This window comes from Barbus barbus (assembly GCF_936440315.1).
Source record: "Barbus barbus genome assembly, chromosome: 46".
Classification (NCBI taxonomy): Eukaryota; Metazoa; Chordata; class Actinopteri; order Cypriniformes; family Cyprinidae; genus Barbus; species Barbus barbus.
In genome coordinates, this window is record NC_136724.1 from 17,522,311 (window position 1) to 17,540,814 (window position 18,504).

The window sequence follows — 18,504 nt, forward strand, 5'->3', positions numbered from 1 at the left end:
AGCCGGTGTGGATTTGAATCTCTTGTGTCACTTACATCAGCGAGAGTCAGATAATCAATCTTACAGTTCAACTTAAACATGTTGCAGTCCCTTATAAAGTTACCGGCCAACTTATTACACATATTTGGCACCCACCGAGTGTTCATTTTGGACCCATTGTGTGGCACGCAGTAATTGTCCCAACTAGATTTGTGGTAGAGGAACTGACCCCTGACAGCTTGTCAGACCTCTTGCTCTCAGCCAGGGTCGTTTCATACCCGACCCCCACAGAGAGCATTCTGGGAAACTGTTAAAACATTATGTCACCGAACCAGGCCTCAACAATTTTGTGCTTCTAAAACGTTCCCTTTTTGCCACTTGAAAGTTAGGATTTTGCAGAAAACGTAGTGTTTTTGCTGTTAGTGTTGAGTTGATGCCTTTGGTTTTGCTGTGCTGTCAGTCAACCACCTCAACGGAAATAGAATCCATTACGCTGCCCTCTCAGGCTGAAAGATGGCAGCCATTATTCCTTCAGCATGTCTGCTGTGCACCACACCGTAACCTTAACACACAGACACAGCTGTCGGCCGCACACACAAACCACATATGCTCACACACATTCTAAGAAATATGTGCACAGGCCAAAAAATGCACACACACAGTGCCGCAACAGTTGTTGGCTGCTGCCTCTTGCATGCCTTCCTCATCCTCTCTCTTTCGCTCATTCCTTCACACCCTTCCAGCCCTTCATGGGTATGCGCTGTCTGACACCGACAAATGTTACCTTCGCCATCTGCGCTGCTTAAAGAAACACAGCCGTACATGACTGTTTTCCATTTTTACACCCCCAAGCTTGTGTTGTTGTTTTTTTCCGTTGCTTCCATCCATTCATGCCTATGAAAATCGGGCCCGTTGAGTGAATGGAAATAGTTTTCTTTCATTCTCCTAAGAGGAGGAATGCGATCCGATGTGAAAATAAATCCGGGAGATGAGGTAACACATGAACTGCATTCACTTCCAACCTTCAGATAACACCAGCGCCGCTTGCTAATGACTTTAACAGGTCTTGCTAATTGCAAAAAAGCATCCAGTGTTAAACAGTTACTCTTTAAATGTCACGTTACTTTTGTAATATTGCATAGATTGAATCAGACTTGTTTAACACCCCACCTACTCAAATGCAAACAATTAAAACAAACTGTGTATTAACATTTGCTGATTCAACTTATGAATAATGATATGGCACTTTGGGAATGTTATATTATCTCCATTAAATACTTAAATATATCGGATTTTGTAATAATCATCTTGGACTTCCTTTTTCCACCCATAGTTCCTCTTCCTGTCTGAGGTGTTGCAGTGGCGAGCCCAGACCACTCCAGATCATGTGCTCTTCACCCTCCTCAGCTCAAGGGTATGATGTGTATTTTATATTATATATTTTGTTTAAAATCTATTCTTCTATATTATTTTCAGTGTCATATGATCCTTCAGAAATCATTCTAATATGCTGATTTGGTGCTCAAGAATCATTTTAATAATAATTTTAATAATTAATCAAGTTATTATTGTAATTTTTGTGAAAACCATTTTTTTTTTATTTCAGGATGCTTTGATAAATAGAAAGTTCAAAAGAAGTTGCATATATATATATATATATATATATATATATATATATATATATATATATATATAAATACACTATTTTTTATAGATTATTAAAATTATTTAATATTTTTTTTTTTAAATAAATTCAACAATATAAAATATATAAATATATCTATTTATTAAAAAATATATTTCTTGCATTTTTTTAGGTTGATATTTGACTTTTTTTTGTTTTTAAGAAAACTGCTTTTAATTAAAGAATACCACTAGTATTCTAGGTTAAGAAGGTGTCAGCTAATTATTAAACTTTTCAAGTGTGGTCCTACAAAGAAATGTTTTCTTTCATTTCTGCACCGTTTCTCCCTCTAGGGAGCAGGAGTTAGTTTCATAAATGATGTTGCCCTGGTTTTTCGATGGATACGTTCTTTTAATATACTAAATATGCAGCCATTTATCATCGCAGGCTATTTTGAACACCACATCCCCTCCATAGAAAAGTTGTGAAAAACTCATACTGAACTGAGAACTGTGAAGAAAGTGACATGTTTGTGTATGTGTGTGAACGTAGGGAACAGTCCTGAGCTCACTGACGTGTCTTCAGTTGCATAAGAGGGCGGAGAAGATAGCAGCCATGTTGATGGAGCGAGGCCACCTGCAGGACGGTGATCATGTTGCGCTGGTGTACCCGCCTGGTACGACACCATCAGCTACACATCTACAACTCTAAATCTGTGATCAGTCCCACTATATTCATGTTATTATACCCAGGGGTCTCAAATGATGTGGCATCAGATCAATGGTTAATTCAGTAAAGAGATGTCTAAGTTTACGACACCAGACACCAGATATAATGGACACAAATTATTTAAAGGCATAGTTCACCCAAAAATTTAAATTCTGTCATTTATTCACCCTCAGGTTGTTCCAAACCTGTATGAGTATCTTTCTTCTGTTAAACACAAAAGATGATGTTGTAAAGAATGTTGGTAACCAAACAGTTGACTGTAGCCATTTACTTCCATAATATTTTTCTTTCATACTATGGAAGTCAATGCTTACCGTCAACTGTTCAGCTGTCCCTTTAAATATACTTGATACGTAAAAGTCCCAATGAAATTATCTTCTCTGATAATTTAAGACCTGTAATCTAGAATAAAAAGTTCAAATCTACTCACATACACATTTTTAATTTACAGGTATCGATTTGATCGCTGCCTTTTACGGATGCCTGTATGCTGGCTGTGTACCGATTACAGTGCGACCCCCACACCCGCAGAACATCGCCACCACCCTGCCCACTGTGAAAATGATTGTGGAAGTGGGTGATGACCTGAAATCCTTACTTATATAGTTTGATATGGAAAAAAAATGACCGCTAATGTATGAGTTTGTGTTCAGGTGAGCCGATCGGCCTGTGTGATGACCACACAGGTAATTTCCAAGCTCCTGAAGTCAAAGGAGGCGTCTGCCGCAGTGGACGTCAGGACGTGGCCTCCTGTTCTGGACACAGGTGAGAGTGAGTCAAAGGTCAGATGGCTTCTTAATGTCTAAATGAACATTCATTTATTATCTAACATGTTTTCCAGATGATCTGCCAAAGAAGAAGCCCCCTCAGCTCTACAAACCCTCCAATCCAGACACGCTGGCTTACTTGGACTTCAGCGTCTCCACTACCGGGATGCTTGCAGGAGTAAAGGTGAGTAATAAGAAACTCACCTTGTGTAATAAGAAACCCCTGCACTTTATTTCCCCAACACAAAAAAAAACAGGAAGAAAACATTTGAAAACTCATCTCACAGACATAAAACCCTCTCAGTTAGCCGCTGGTGAGATCAGATGTCATATGCGCAGAGGTACTTTTCTTCTTTATTGTTTAGAGATGAAAACCAGCAGCCACTATTATGTCATAGGAGCCATGAGTGTTTGCGGAGACCACCCAGTATTGTGTAGATCTACTGTTCTTTTGACTAAGAACTGATCTGTTCAGTCCCTCAGAAGTCCTGTTCAACCCTATACACTTATATTTGCTAGCATTTCCACATGGCAGCCCACAAAAAAAAACCCTCATGATAAATAAAATAAAGCACAGTTGCATGACACGTTATGGTTTTAGTTTTAGTTAACTGTATTAATTATATATGTATTTTAATTGATTATATTTTTTATGTGTCTTCTCAGATGTCCCACACAGCCACCAGTGCCTTTTGCCGCTCTATAAAGCTCCAGTGTGAGTTGTATCCCTCTCGTGAGGTGGCCATCTGCCTGGATCCGTACTGTGGCCTCGGCTTTGTCCTCTGGTGCCTCTGCAGGTGAGAGACGTCGCCTGACGCAATCACAATCATCCTAATAGAGCAGGTTAAAGGCCTGGTCACACCAAACATGGAAAAACATGTACAACAAGATTTCAACAGGAAACCATGCATGTTTTGTTGATTTTTGTTGAAGGAATGTTTTGGGTTCAATACAAGTTTAGCTCTGTGTCCTAGGAAAATTACTTCCATCCCTTAGTTTGTAAAAACAAGCAATAATTGTATTTACAGTTTTCAAGTCTGTGGGGCAAGCCATTGTACAAAATAAATGATAAAATATACACTACCGTCAAAAAGTTTGTGAAATATTATTGCAATTTAAAAAGAGTTTCTGTTTTTATATACTTTTGACATAGAATTTATTCCTTTAGAGCAAAGCTGAATTTTTATCAGCCATTACTCCAGTCTTCAGTGTCACATGATCTTTCAGAAATCATTCTATATGCTGATTTATATCATTGTTGAAACAGTTGTGCTACTTCATTATTTTTTGGAATCTGTGATTCTTGTTCATGATTCTTTCATAAAACAAAATAAAAAAGGACAGCATTTATTCAAAATAAAAATATTGTGTTATAATCTAGACTATCGTTCAAAAGTTTGGGGTCAGTACATTTTTTCTAAAACGTCGTTTTTCAGTACTTCAGAGAATAAAATAGAACTACAAAATGCAGAAAACATGGGATTTTTAATATATCTTTTTTAAATATCGTCCAACTAGACTGAGCATGCAAAATTTATTTTTACAAGACTTAATCGTGTACTTTATATACATGAGGTTTTAATCACTAATCTTGGCTGTCTAATGCAATTTTCACCACTTGTAAATGAAATAAAACTGATTTTTTCCCAGAAGAATGAATATTGCTTTTACAAAAGTACAAGTTTACTCAATTATGAGTCAGTTGCTATAATGATGACAGTAATTAAAACTGACCAACAGTTCAAAATGTGGCCACAGATGCACTATTTCTTTCAATTGTTTGGATATGTAACAATTCAATAATGCTGTTACAGTTAATCATTGGAGTATTTTATATTCCTCTGTCATTTAATCGCATCAGTGAATCACTGATGGCCGAAACACTCTGCAGGCAGAATCTTGGTTTTGTGCTGCGCTCACACAAGTGTGTGTTTTTATGCTGTGCTGTGTTTCCTGTAGCGTAAAGTGTGTGCTCAGCTTCTGTCTCGCTTGACTGATGTGTTGTTCTCCCAGTGTGTCTTATTTTTCAGGGTGGGCAGGTTCCTTCACTCTTTTGTTGTGTGGTGGTAACGTTGTGTTTTCTTCTGTCTCTTCCCACTGGGTGAAGTGTGTATTCAGGGCATCAGTCCATCTTGATTCCCCCGTCCGAGCTGGAGGTGAACCCCGCTCTGTGGCTGCTGGCTGTCAGTCAGTTTCGGGTCAGAGACACATTCTGTTCGTACTCCGTCATGGAGCTCTGCACCAAGGGGTTGGGCCTGCAGACAGAATCCCTCAAGGTACCAGATTCTCTCTAAAGTGTCAATCATTCGCTTCCTTTCCTTCCTGAGCAAAGCTGTGAAGCCATTTTTGGTTAGATTTCATGTTATATTTGCGGCAGTGACAGAAGGTGATTGTTGGTGGTCTTGTGTGTGTGAGTGTTCTGTGTTCAGGAGGTGTGACTGTGTGTAATTAACGTCTGTTCTGAGTTAGTGAAGGAAAGGCCGTCCGTGCCTCCTGGCGAGCCTGTCTTGTAAAATCTTGTTTTATTTACTCTAATTTAGTCATTGAGATTGCCATAGTTACTAACTGCAGTCTGGAGCCGAGTACAGTTTATTAACATCACAACGATCAATGAGGAGGAAAAATTAGACAATTTTTGGTATAATGAGGTAGAACAGTGAAAATGTTTTCTTTTACCCAGACTTTGTCTTTTCAGCTCCTTCAGCTCTTCTTTAAAAGGAGCTTAAAGAAAAACATTATAATGAATATTATGTAAAAACTGACCTTATTTACATTTAGTGCATGTTATTCTAAGGAAAAATTATATTTATCATAAATTAAATTATATTGTTATATTATATTCAATTTTCTTCTGATTGATTATGGTTAGGATTATAAATAGGATTAAAATAACATAGCCTTAACAACTTTGGCTGATAAGAAAATATATTAATATTAAAAAAATAGTTATTTAAATATATTAATATTTATATTTACATATTTAAAACAATATATTACTATATATTAATTATAATAATCAATAAATTATTAAATACAATGTAATATATTTATAAATAATATGTAAATAATACTTTTCACTGAATTATTAGCTGATGTCAACAACACTGTGTGGGCTGGGAAAATAATATCAACCAATAATATTATAGTATCTTAACATCCACGATCCAGTCCAGTCCTGATATGTACAGTCAATCCTATGTTACATTATTTCTCTCTGAGTATTAGATTTGGTCAAAAGGCATTTTTGGTATGATTATAATTTAGGATATATGGTTATATTAATATAATGTAATTATAATACTAAGACGGCCTTGGTGACGTCAGCTGGTGGGAATGAATCATTGAAAATTATTACATTTATAAATAAAATACATTAATATTAAATATATTTACATTTTAATATATATTTAATTAATATATTTTACTTTATTATTATTGATAAAAAATGCTGTTGTATTTATGTATTATGTTTATGTTTAAATATATATCATTGTTTAATTTTTTAATGGCACTATATGTTTTAGTTACACTTGACAAAATGTAAAGGCTGATGACTCATTTGCTCTGTCATTCTCTGTCCTGTCCCTAAGTCCCGTGGACTTGACCTGTCCCGCGTGAGGACGTGTGTGGTTGTCGCTGAGGAGAGGCCCAGGATAGCCCTCACCCAGTCCTTCTCTAAGCTCTTTAAAGACCTAGGCCTGCACCAGCGAGCCGTCAGTACTTCCTTCGGATGTAGAGTGAACCTGGCCATCTGCCTGCAGGTTAGTGAGTGTGTCAGCAGTTAATCTAGTGCTGACCAGAAAACACGAGGCAGAGATTGGGCCGTAATCCCAATCCCAACGTTGTTTTAGCAAGCCAACTGCAGCCGGCATTAGTGTTCAGACTTTGCGAGAGGATTTCACTGTGCCTTTAGTTTGCGTTCCGAGTGAGAGTAGCGCAGCATTATTGGATATCCTGAGGTTGTCGAGGTAAAATCAGGTCACTGCTGAAGTAAACGTATATGTAGAACACATGTCAAAAATAGTATTTGTCTACTGATATGGGGTTTTCCAAAGCTGCTGCTGAGTAGAGTGGCCAGTTGATGATATAATGCTGGTATATTATTTATATGCTCATTCAATATAGCTATTTTTACTGTATTTCTGATCAAATAAATGCAGCCTTGGTGTGCAAAACATTAAAAAAAACCCTACTGACCCCAAATGTTTAAATAGTACTGAGTAAAATATAATACACATGCCCAATTTCATGCCCATTCATTTATTGATTTGGTAAGTATCTGTGCATTAAGTGGGGTAATGTACAATCATATGGCATTCGTCATGAAATTAACCTTCTAACACAAGACTCTGATGTGAACTCTGGGAGAGTTCGTTTCAGAATAAGAGCAGCTATAACTTCCACCCACCTGCTTCCATGAAGAAGTTTTGTTGTCAGGCAAAAAGCACCACACCACTCAGTCATACTACAGATGTTTCTATGGTTACATACTAGAGATACAAATTATTTTACACCTAGGAGTCTAATGATCATTAAATCATAAAATACTCTGAACAACCTCACAGGCAAAAATTAGAAGCTTTGAGTTCAACTAAAGTCAAAATGAATGAAATCTTACAATATTATTATATAATATATAATTACAGTAGTTATTACTTATATAATATATAAGTAATAACTTATATAACATATATTATTGTTACAGTACAAATTATATTTATATTATAATTAGATTATACAGTTGTCAGCATTTGAAGTGGATCAAAAACGTTAATCAAAGTTGTCTTAAAACAAGAACGCATTTTGGTTATAATAGCATCTCTTATAATAATAGCCTTGGTGACATCAGCTGTTAAGAAAAATAATGAGAAATTATTATAGTTAAAATTAAAATGTATATATATATACAGTGCCCTCCAAAAGTATTGGAACAGTAAAGACAAAATTGCTCCTCTGTTGGCTGTGGAGTCAAGACATTTGCAAATATGATTAAAAGATGAATATGAGACAAAACTACAGAATGTCACATTTTATTATTAGCCGTTTCAACACATACATGTTTTACCAGCTAAGAAGTTCAGCACTTTTAGAGTTTCATCCGTCTATCTGATGTGAGTATAAGTATTGGAACAGTTGCCTCTCAGGTCTTTCTAAGTGACCAGCTGTGTCCTGTTGTATTAATTCTTCAGATATTAAGAGCAGGGAATGTGTCGTATCAGTTATATCCATTACTCCTGCATTCTGAATCTTGCATTCGATGATGACACACAAACCAGGATGAAGATGAGGGAGCTGACTTTGAGAGAAAAGCAAGCAATTTGGATGCTAATAGAAAAGAGGAAGTCAATTAGAGCTCTAGCAAAAACAAAGGGCATGGAGAAATCAAGAGTTTGGAAACCACCAGCGACACCAGCAACCAACAACTACCTGATCGGCTGAGAAAACAACAGTAGTTGATGACAGACAAGTCATAAAAGCTGTGAAAATGAACCATAAAAGACGTGTCTGTAAAATCACCAACAACTTGCAGAAAGCTGGGGTGATGCTCTGACAATCTACTGTCCTCAGGAGACTTTGACACAGAATTACAGATGCTACACAGCAAGATACAAACCTCTGACCAGCACCAAAAATAGAAAGGCAAGATTAGAGTTTGCAAAAAAGCCAGAAGAGTTTTGGAACTGTGTTTATGGACCGATGAGACAAAGATGAACCTTTATCTAAGTGATGGGAAAGCAAAAATGTGGAGAAAAAAAGAGAACTGGAATGATCCCAAGCATACAGCCTCATCTGTAAAGCATGGTGGAGGTGGTGTCGTGGCATGGGGATGCATGGCTGCCTCTGGAACAGGCCCTCTCAACTTTACTGATGACTTAATGTATGATTAACCATCTTGCTTACCAATATTCAAGAAAATGCTACTAGATTCATTGGGAAGTGCTTCATATTGCATCAGGACAATTACCCAAAACACCCTGCCAGTTCAGTCAAGGAATTTATAAGGGCAAAGAAATGGAAAGTCTTAGATTGCCCAAGTCAATCTCCAGATTTAAATCTGATTGAACATGAATTTCTCCAGCTGAAGAGGAGAGTAAAGACAGAAACTCCCCAAAACAAGCAACAATTGGAATTGGCTGCATTAAAGGCTGGGAAAAGTATTTCAAAGGATGAGACCAAGAGTCTGGTGATGTCTATGGGTCACAGACTCACTGCTGTGATTGTGCGCAAGGGATCTGCAACTAAATAATAGATTTTAATCTTTTATATCTGCCTTATGTTCAACTGTCCCAATACTTATGCTCACATCAATGAGTGGGCTGAACTCTAAAAGTGCTGTTATTTTTATTTGGTAAAACATCTATGTGTTGAAACGGCTAATAATAAAATGTGACATTCTGTAGTTTTGTTTCACATTCATCTTTTAATCATATTTGCACATTTCTTGACTCCACAGCCAACAGAGAAATTTTGTCTTTACTGTTCCAATATTTATGGAGGGCACTGTATATATATATATACGATCACGATTATTGTCAATATATATATATATATACACTGTATACTGTATTGCATATAAGACTGTGTGGGTCGGTCGGGAAGAATTATGTATATCAATAATATCTTCACTTATTATTTTGACACTCTGCATGTTGTTTTGTGTTCTTTTGTCCCACATGGCTCTCATTTCCTCCTTTTGTATTTCATATTTATTCCTTTTCTTTGTTACTTGTCACATCCATAAATCTTCACCCCATATTCTTCTTTCCTCACTCTCTCCCTGTCTCTCATCTGCTCACTGGCTGTTGTAGCCCCACAGGCTCGGGAAGCTTGCGGATCAGGTAGGGAAGTCCAAACGCTCCCCGCTCGATCTGGCACTGGGTTTGGAATGGGGTCCGACTTAAGCTTTTTTTACCCCTCAGCTGCTCGGCTCTTGATCCTTGCGGTGTGTGGCTTTTGCTAATGTAGTGGAAGTGATTGGCTGGATCCGTCCCAGTCAGTGTGACTAATTTATCAGACTAATGGCTGACCTAATGAGCTGCTTTCCTGGACTCAGTTTTGAGCAGGAAAGATGCCCTCGGTTTGATGAAGAGCAGTGAGATCCAACCCTCCCCGTGTGAGATTGCCACTCACCTGGACTTACGCTGGGGTTAAGAGTTGCGTGTTACTGTGCAGCTGCAGTCATTAGTAGTGTTCCTGTAGCATAGAGCTCAATAATCACAGCCATTAGGTGGAATTGTACTTCCCCCTCCTTCGTCCGCCACATTGTTTTGCTGTGACATCACAAACACAAGGGGCTTTGTTCGGAACACGAGTGCCTACACATGAAATATCACAGACTCCAACACTATGTGAGTCAGTGATCTGAAATGCGTCTCTAAGGACCGTGTCTTGTCGACAGAGCCGATTGTTGTGCTTCAGACACAGGGAGACCTCTGCTGGCCTGTTTCTGTTGTGTGAAATACATGTAATAGTGCTGGAGGAATAACTTGTTTTTGTAGGACAAAACCTGAAAACGAGCATTTTTTCTTATCACTTCAGGTTTCATCCTCCCAAAGTGAATGGTTAAAAGACCTGCTTACACAAGCCCAAGCTATTTGCACTTTTTATTCTGACATAAAATACATAAAAAATAGCAGCTTTTTAAAACTTTTGACTAAGAAGTGGCTAAATGGGACTATGAAGATTGTTTGGGACATTAAAGGGATAGTTCACTCAAAAATTTTAATTCTATCATTACTCACCCTCGTGTCGTTCCAAACCCCTAAGACCTTCGTTCATCTTCGGAACATAAGTTACGATATTTTTGATGAAATTCGAGAGCTTTCTGACCCTCCATAGACAGCAACGCAACTACCACGTTCAGGGCCCAGAAAGGTAGCAAAGACATCGATAAAATAGTCCATGTGATATCAGTGGTTCATCCTTAATTTTCTGAAGCTACGAGAATACTTTTTGTGCACAAAGAAAACCAAAATAACATCTTTATTCAAAAATTTCTTCTTTTTCGTGTCAGTCTTTGACGTGCGTTCATGAGAGTACCACGACGCAAGCATGTGCCGATGCAGGAGCCAGCGTTCTGACAGAATCTGGATGTGCTGTGCCTTGTTTACAAGCAGAGGAAGACGCATGCAGTAAATAAAACAGTCTTCGTAAACCTGTCCGAAGATTTCGACAGAGAGAGTGACTTGCAGTTTTTTGCACATTACTGATTTGAACCAGAATATACAGACGATGAACTGAGAGACATGGAGGTTCTATGTCAGAACGCTGGCTCCTGCGTCAGCAGCATCCATAGCATGGTGAACCACTGATGTCACATGGACTATTTTAATAATGTTCTTACTGCCTTTCTGGGCCTTGAACGTGTCAGTTGTGTTGCTGTCTATGGAGGGTCAGAAAGCTCTCGGATTTCACCAAAAATATCTTAATTTGTGTTCCGAAGATGAATGAAGGTCTTACGAGTTTGGAATGACATGAGGGCGAGTAATTAATGACAGACTGTTCATTTTAGTGTGAACTATCCCTTGAAATGTATTCACACCAAGAAAGGGATTTATCAAATTGGTGAAATTGCACTTTTCAAACTATTCACAATTTCAAACTAATCTAATTCAACATTTAAGGGAAAATGTTAAAAGAAAAGAAAAGATTAATAGTTGTAATGTGGGAGTCAGGCGACCATTGTGTAGTTTGTTTATTGCCTACATTTAGCTTTTTACTTCTGGTGAATGTATCTAGGCTTTAAAATTCATACGTCGTTTTCATTGAAAATGATCATGATCAAATGTTTGTTGGTCACAGAGCTTATTTTCTGCAATAATCCAAAATCCATTGGAAAAGTCCTATTGGGGTTTTGTCAAGGGACCAGGGTGATACTAACGTCTATGTTGGCCTACCAAAATCCATCATCACTGCAGCACTCTATTCTAGATATTTTTTCTTTCTGATGGAGTTGTGCCGAAGTGTGTACAAAGTGCCTCATAATGAACAGTCATTGCAAGTGCAGTAATGATCAGTCATGAAAAATAATTGCGTTCATTTGATCAAAATGATGAGTGTTCATTTGTAGCTTGTACTCAAAAGCAGCAGTTGTTTGTATTCTGTCTGTTCATTTTTCAGTTGTATTGTTCCATAAAGGCCATTTCACATGACTCACATCGACGGTCCTCAAATGCAGCAAACTCTAAGAAGTGAACGCTGAAACGCTGTAACGTGACGTGCTCAGACAGTTGGTCTTGTTTGCTGCTGACCTTGTAAAGTGTCAACAATGATTACTGGACAGTTCACCTGACATAAGGAAAATCCAAATGGAAGAGAGACTGGTCCTGTACATCAAGCTGTATGATATATAAATTTATGCAATTTTATGACATTCTGAAATCAATTTATGACCGAAAAAGACATGCATGTAGCTGGTTTTGTTTGCTTTAGGGATAAACCAGTATTAAAATTCTTATAATAATTATAATTTGATCAATACTAATTTGTTTAAAAGAATTAAAAAAACACACAAAAACAAATCTCACATTGCGCATTGACTAACAGATTTTATGGGTAAAGAATTAAAATATAACTTTGTTTTGTTGAAAAAAATCATATAAACATATGAGGTGGCAAGGGGGGCCTTTTAACACACAGTCGACACAAAACGCCCCCAGTATTGATATAAATACTTCAGTTAAACTAATATGTTTTGTATAATGCTTACCTCAATACAACCACTTCAACTAATATTTTACCATATTCTTTTTTTTTATATATATATAAAATTAATTTGATTTAATTCAATAAATAGGATGTAAGTAAAATTAGATCATTTAAAAAAAAAAAAAAAAAAAAACAATACAGATTCTGAAAGCTGCTTAGGGTTTTATGAAAGAGACCTCAGTAATTGAATATGGCTTTACAGAAACAATAAATTATATTTTATATGATTAAAATCATTTTTAAATATGATGGTTTCATTATAAATTTGGTGATTATCTCTAATTTAATAAATTATATTGACCATTTAAATCTGACCATGTCATGTCAGCAAATGAAAACATTTTTACATATTCTTCAGTTATTAAAAAACTGTTGATTTAATTACTTGATTTACAAAACTGAAAATTATTAATCAGACCTTTGTAAGACTCATTTGCAACGTTTTCACCAATTATCATTTTAACCTTTTAAATAACTATTAGATCAACTTGTTGCTGTCAGCCAAATTTTCCAGGTGCATAGCGAACCATGGAAGTTTAGAAGTGCTGCAGTCAGTTTTTATGCCATCTAGTGGTTCAAAAGAATACCTTTTACCCCTAGTCTATAATATAAAGGCAGAAATCCCCAAATTTGGCCATCCATGACACTATCTGCTGCACTTTTGATGTGTAGGTCAAAGCAGTGTATTACGCTTGTATTGAGAGGAGCATTGAAGCCCTGATGGGAGTCTGAAAGAGCCTTAAGGCAGACCTAAGTTTATAAAGCAGCCGGTAAACGCTCTGCCATCCACCCAGTGGTGAAAGATCTTTCACCGCAAGCAAACATTCAGATCTTTGAAGGGTCTGTCAGCTTTCATCTGCGGCCGTCTTTTTCTCTGCTTCACAAACACCCACACATTTATCATCCCGCCTTCATAAACGATTCCTATTTTTCACTCTGCTCTCTAAAACGCCCCCGTTGAAGGCATCATTTATAACCGTGTGCCTTTCAGGGTGATGGTTTAAATTTGAGGTTGTTTCTGTCTCTGTTTGCTGCTTGTCTCGCCTTGTCTCGCACACCCCCCCACCAAACTCCTTTTTCACCATTTTCAGTCTGTGATCTCTAGGCTCTGCTACTAACTAGTTAACAGCTGAAGTTGGTTGACTCAGAGGAAACTGACCAGTTCTTCCCCTCCCCTAGAGAAATCACTCATAGCTAGTTCTCTGTGCAGTGTAAACTGTATTCGTGTGTATCTCCTGATTAATGGCTTCATGATATGCATTTCAGGGGACATCAGGACCAGACCCGACAACTGTGTACGTGGACATGAGAGCTCTCCGACACGACAGGTGAGAGATTTAATGAAGAGAAATCAAAGTGGAGAACTATGCAAAATAAGGATAATGGAAATGAGTCCAGTGAGCTGTGATTGGAATACTGGTCAACAGTACAGGTTTTCCGTTGAACAATGTTGCTGGTGATATTTGCAGAGTAGTGTGAATTATGTCTGATAAAATGCTGCAATAAATAATATACGTTTTCATATAATAGCAAATTAAGTGTACTTTTTAGTCTTTATGTTGTGTTGCATAATGTAAAGCTGCCAGACATTTCTTAATAATGATCTTATCATTTGGTTTGTGTGCATTAAGCAAATAAAATAATCAAATTAGAGGTAGAAGTATTGTAAAGTATTTAATTCACTTAATTTCCCAAAAATTGGAATTACCACATAATTATGAATTATAAACAATTTAGTTGTTGAAATTCCATTATTATATATTTACTCATATTCATATTTATTTAGTTGAATTCATCTGTTACATTTAGCATGTGTTGAATTTCCATCAAATATACTTTGTGATGTTATATTTTTCAAACATTGTGAGAAATATTAAGTGTGATATTATAAAGGTAACATGTTTTTGTACTGAAGTATTTAAAATATTATCCAGAGAATATTTACTTCGTCAACAACATATCTTTTTAAACCCTAACCTTAATTAATGTTAATTGTGTAAAATTTAAGTAACATTAATTTTTTTTAATACTTTTCAAAAGTGTTTGTTGGTAGAATACAATAACCACAAATAGAGTCATGATTTCTGAGCTGCGATTGTAATATGAAATTCAGTAAATCTGTTACTTTATTTAATATCTTAAGTTTATTTTTTAATTAAATAGATATTAGAATGCTTATCTTGTAAAAATCTTTCAAACATTGTAAAAATATTTAATCAATTCTCACAATGATAAAAAAATAAAATATCAAACTAATTTGATAAAAAACACGTTTTTCATAAGACAGTAGTTTAAAAACAAACATGAAAATTGTTGTGATTGCTGTATATCTGCACATTTGTTTTGTACTGTATGCGTATGCATTTTTCTCTAGTGTTATTTTAGTCATGTTCACTCTGAAATCTAATTTTATTTACTCAGGAGTGTCGGAATTTGTTTTGGAAAATGTCATTAGTCGTGTCCACACTAATAATTGATCATTTGTCAGGAAAGCAACAGTCTGCTTGTTTTTCCTCAGAGTGCGGCTGGTCGAGCGAGGCTCCCCACACAGTCTCCCACTCATGGAGTCTGGAAAGGTACCTGCAGGGCGCTTTACAACAGTTTCAGTTCAACTCCATCTGGCTGTGCTTTGGAATTATTACATTACTGAATCTCAATTTCATCCTCTACCAGATTTTACCCGGAGTTCGAATCATCATCGCCAACCCTGAAACCAAGGGCCCGCTGGGAGACTCCCATCTAGGGGAGGTGAGTTCGTATTGCAGGATAGAGATCAAGTCGAAATCATCTGTGGCTCTTTATGACTTCATGTGTTCCTGGTCTTTTTTTTTTTGCTAGATATGGGTTCATTGTGTCCATAACGGCAGCGGTTACTTCACGGTGTACGGCGATGAGGCCCTGCAGTCTGATCACTTCAACTCACACTTGAGCTTCGGAGATACGCAGACCGTATGGGCACGTACTGGCTACCTGGGCTTCCTCCGCAGGACTGAACTCACAGATGCAAGTGGAGGTGATTATGCATCTTTAGTCTTGTTAATTTGGTTTTTAGCTGCTGGTAGTCTTAAGAAGGATTCTAACATCCTCTGTGTTTCCAGAGCGGCATGACGCTTTGTATGTAGTGGGCGCTCTGGATGAAGCCATGGAGCTGAGAGGAATGAGGTATCACCCCATCGACATAGAGACCTCTGTGATACGCACCCACAAGAGCATCATGGAATGGTACAACCTTCTCACTTCCTATCTAAGTACAATTTTTATTTTATTTTTTATGGATGTATTGATATTCAAATTTGACCATTTGTTTATTTAGAGATTAAAATGTATACAGTTTATACTATTATGTATAAATCAAAAATAAAACACTTAACTAAACTCAGTGAAATGTATTTTGATATTCAAAGTTATATAATTTTATCTAAATGGGAAAAAAACCTAACCACAAAACTAAAATTTGTCAAAATGATTATTTATTTTGAAATGTATTATATTATTTATTTTGATATTAAAATGTATATTATCTATACTATTTCATCTAAAATACAAAAACATTTAAACTTTATTAGAATGTTTATTTATGATTATTATAATGTATATTCATACTATTTTATCTAAATAAAACAAATAAAATCTGTCAAACTGATTATTTTGATATTAAAATGTATATTATGTATACTGTTCTCTCTAAATAAATTGTCTAAAAGATTTATTAAATAGTTAAATTATTTTGATATTAAATTGTATAATTATACTATTTTCTCTAAATTAAAAAATAACTAAATTCAGTTTTATTTTGATTATTCAAATGTGTACTGTTTATATTTTGTGCCTATATAAATAAAAAATAATACACTTAAATACACTACAATCAAATTAATTTATTTGGATCTTAAAATGTATACTATTTTGTCTAAATTAATCAAATAAAACAAAGTGAAATTAATGTGTACTTTTTGATATTAAAATGTATACTATTTATACTATTACGTCTAAAATTTAATGAAATACTCAAAAATAAATGAATCATTTTAAATTCTACAAGTGAACTTGGCCGTCATAATAATACGATTTACAGTTTTAAAAATGTATATTATTTTTTTAGATTGTTAAAGAGACAATTTAAAACATAAGACATTTCAATTTATTATATTTTTTTAAATAAAATGAATACATTAAACTTCTTATAGGTTGCCACCATCAAGAATTGCAAGGCATTGTATCAGTGAAATCTCAATCTGCAGGTGTATTGTAAACATCACTTATGTTCTGATTGGTTAAGATATATTTTGTCCTCTCAAATGATCAGTTGCAGATAAATGATTTCCTGTCACTTTGCAGTCAGTGTGAACAGACGTGTTTGAAATGAACTGATCTGTTTGTTTCAGTGCGGTGTTTCCCTGGACCAACCTGCTGGTGGTGGTCGTGGAGCTGGAAGGTTCAGAACAGGAAGCTTTGGACCTGGTTCCTTTGGTGACCAACGCGGTCCTGGAGGAGCACTACCTGATCGTGGGCGTGGTGGTGGTGGTGGACATTGGCGTTATTCCCATCAACTCTCGCGGAGAGAAACAGAGGATGCACCTGCGAGACGGCTTTCTAGCCGATCAACTGGACCCCATTTATGTGGCATATAACATGTAGCATGAGTGCACACGTGTGTTTTGCACATGACCGGTTGGGTGATCTTCCGCGAATGGACACTTACTGGGAGAAACTTTGAGAAGCGATAACGAAGCCAAACGGCAAAACATATTGGCAGAAGGATTCGGTCTCCTGAAGGGAAGAAGAATCGCCTCTGCTTCTGCTTGTGTACGCGCGTCGCTTTGTTTTCACATAAAGTGTTGCGGCATCATTCATTTTTATTCCGCCCTACACGAGCGAAGGGTGTTTTTAAATATCTGCATACTGTGGCGAAATGTGCGTTTTAGGTTTCCCGATTATTTGGAGTAATTTGTTGAAAGTAGACGTGATATCAAACACTCCCCAGACAGCAACATAGTTTTGGCCCAGATTCGGCCCACATCTGGCCCGTGTGAAATCCATGCGAGCCAGATGTGGGCCGGATCAGGGCCGACACTGCTTGCTGTCTGGGTCTGGACGCCATTTCTGTCCATTCATTTAAAAAAAAAAAAAGGTACAACTTGTTATATTTGTACTACGTTGCAGCCGTCCTTTAGCAACTTGCCGCTTTAGTTTTTCAACCTTTGTAAATGTTCTCGAACAGAAGGAAGCAAAAACGAAGAAAAACGTTTAATATCATTGTACAAAGCTGAAGGTGAACACAAAGTCGGTTGATATTGTGTAATTATGTACAGATAATAGTTCTTATTTATTTTGCTCTTTTTAGAATCGGTGAGCGAAGACATTTGGAAATGTTTTCCTCATTAAATAATATTGCTGATATAAAAACATTGTATCATCTTGAGTGAGTAGTATCACATCAAGTCTATGTAAAAATATAAATATATATAAAAAAGAAATATATATATAAAATAAGATCTACGAATCACCAATGAAACATTGTAATGCAGTACTTCCCAGTTGCATGGTGTCTGTTGTAGAGAGAATCAACGGGCTTTCGAGACGATGTCAAACCTGCGGAACAAATGCTTCAGTTTTGTGAATTACTAAACTAAATCGCTGCGCCCTTTCCGAGAGAAAACGACCCCTAAAAATGTGCCTGAGATTTTGTTTACATTT

General features: G+C 36.4%; 1 protein-coding gene across 1 annotated transcript in view; it reads left to right on the forward strand.

The window, feature by feature from the left end:
* Positions 1–18,256, forward strand: part of LOC306865117 (disco-interacting protein 2 homolog C-like) — a 102,275-nt gene extending 84,019 nt beyond the window's left edge. Inside the window, exons 24-38 of the mRNA XM_079409494.1 lie at positions 1,313–1,393; positions 2,156–2,279; positions 2,784–2,905; positions 2,986–3,097; positions 3,174–3,283; positions 3,766–3,896; positions 5,207–5,375; positions 6,690–6,860; positions 14,074–14,135; positions 15,326–15,383; positions 15,481–15,555; positions 15,646–15,820; positions 15,906–16,029; positions 17,193–17,819; positions 17,873–18,256. Coding sequence (XP_079265620.1) covers positions 1,313–1,393; positions 2,156–2,279; positions 2,784–2,905; positions 2,986–3,097; positions 3,174–3,283; positions 3,766–3,896; positions 5,207–5,375; positions 6,690–6,860; positions 14,074–14,135; positions 15,326–15,383; positions 15,481–15,555; positions 15,646–15,820; positions 15,906–16,029; positions 17,193–17,445 — 1,767 coding nt within the window. The 3' untranslated portion in view covers positions 17,446–17,819; positions 17,873–18,256. The remainder of the gene's footprint in view (positions 1–1,312; positions 1,394–2,155; positions 2,280–2,783; positions 2,906–2,985; positions 3,098–3,173; positions 3,284–3,765; positions 3,897–5,206; positions 5,376–6,689; positions 6,861–14,073; positions 14,136–15,325; positions 15,384–15,480; positions 15,556–15,645; positions 15,821–15,905; positions 16,030–17,192; positions 17,820–17,872) is intronic.
* Positions 18,257–18,504: the final 248 nt, after the last annotated feature.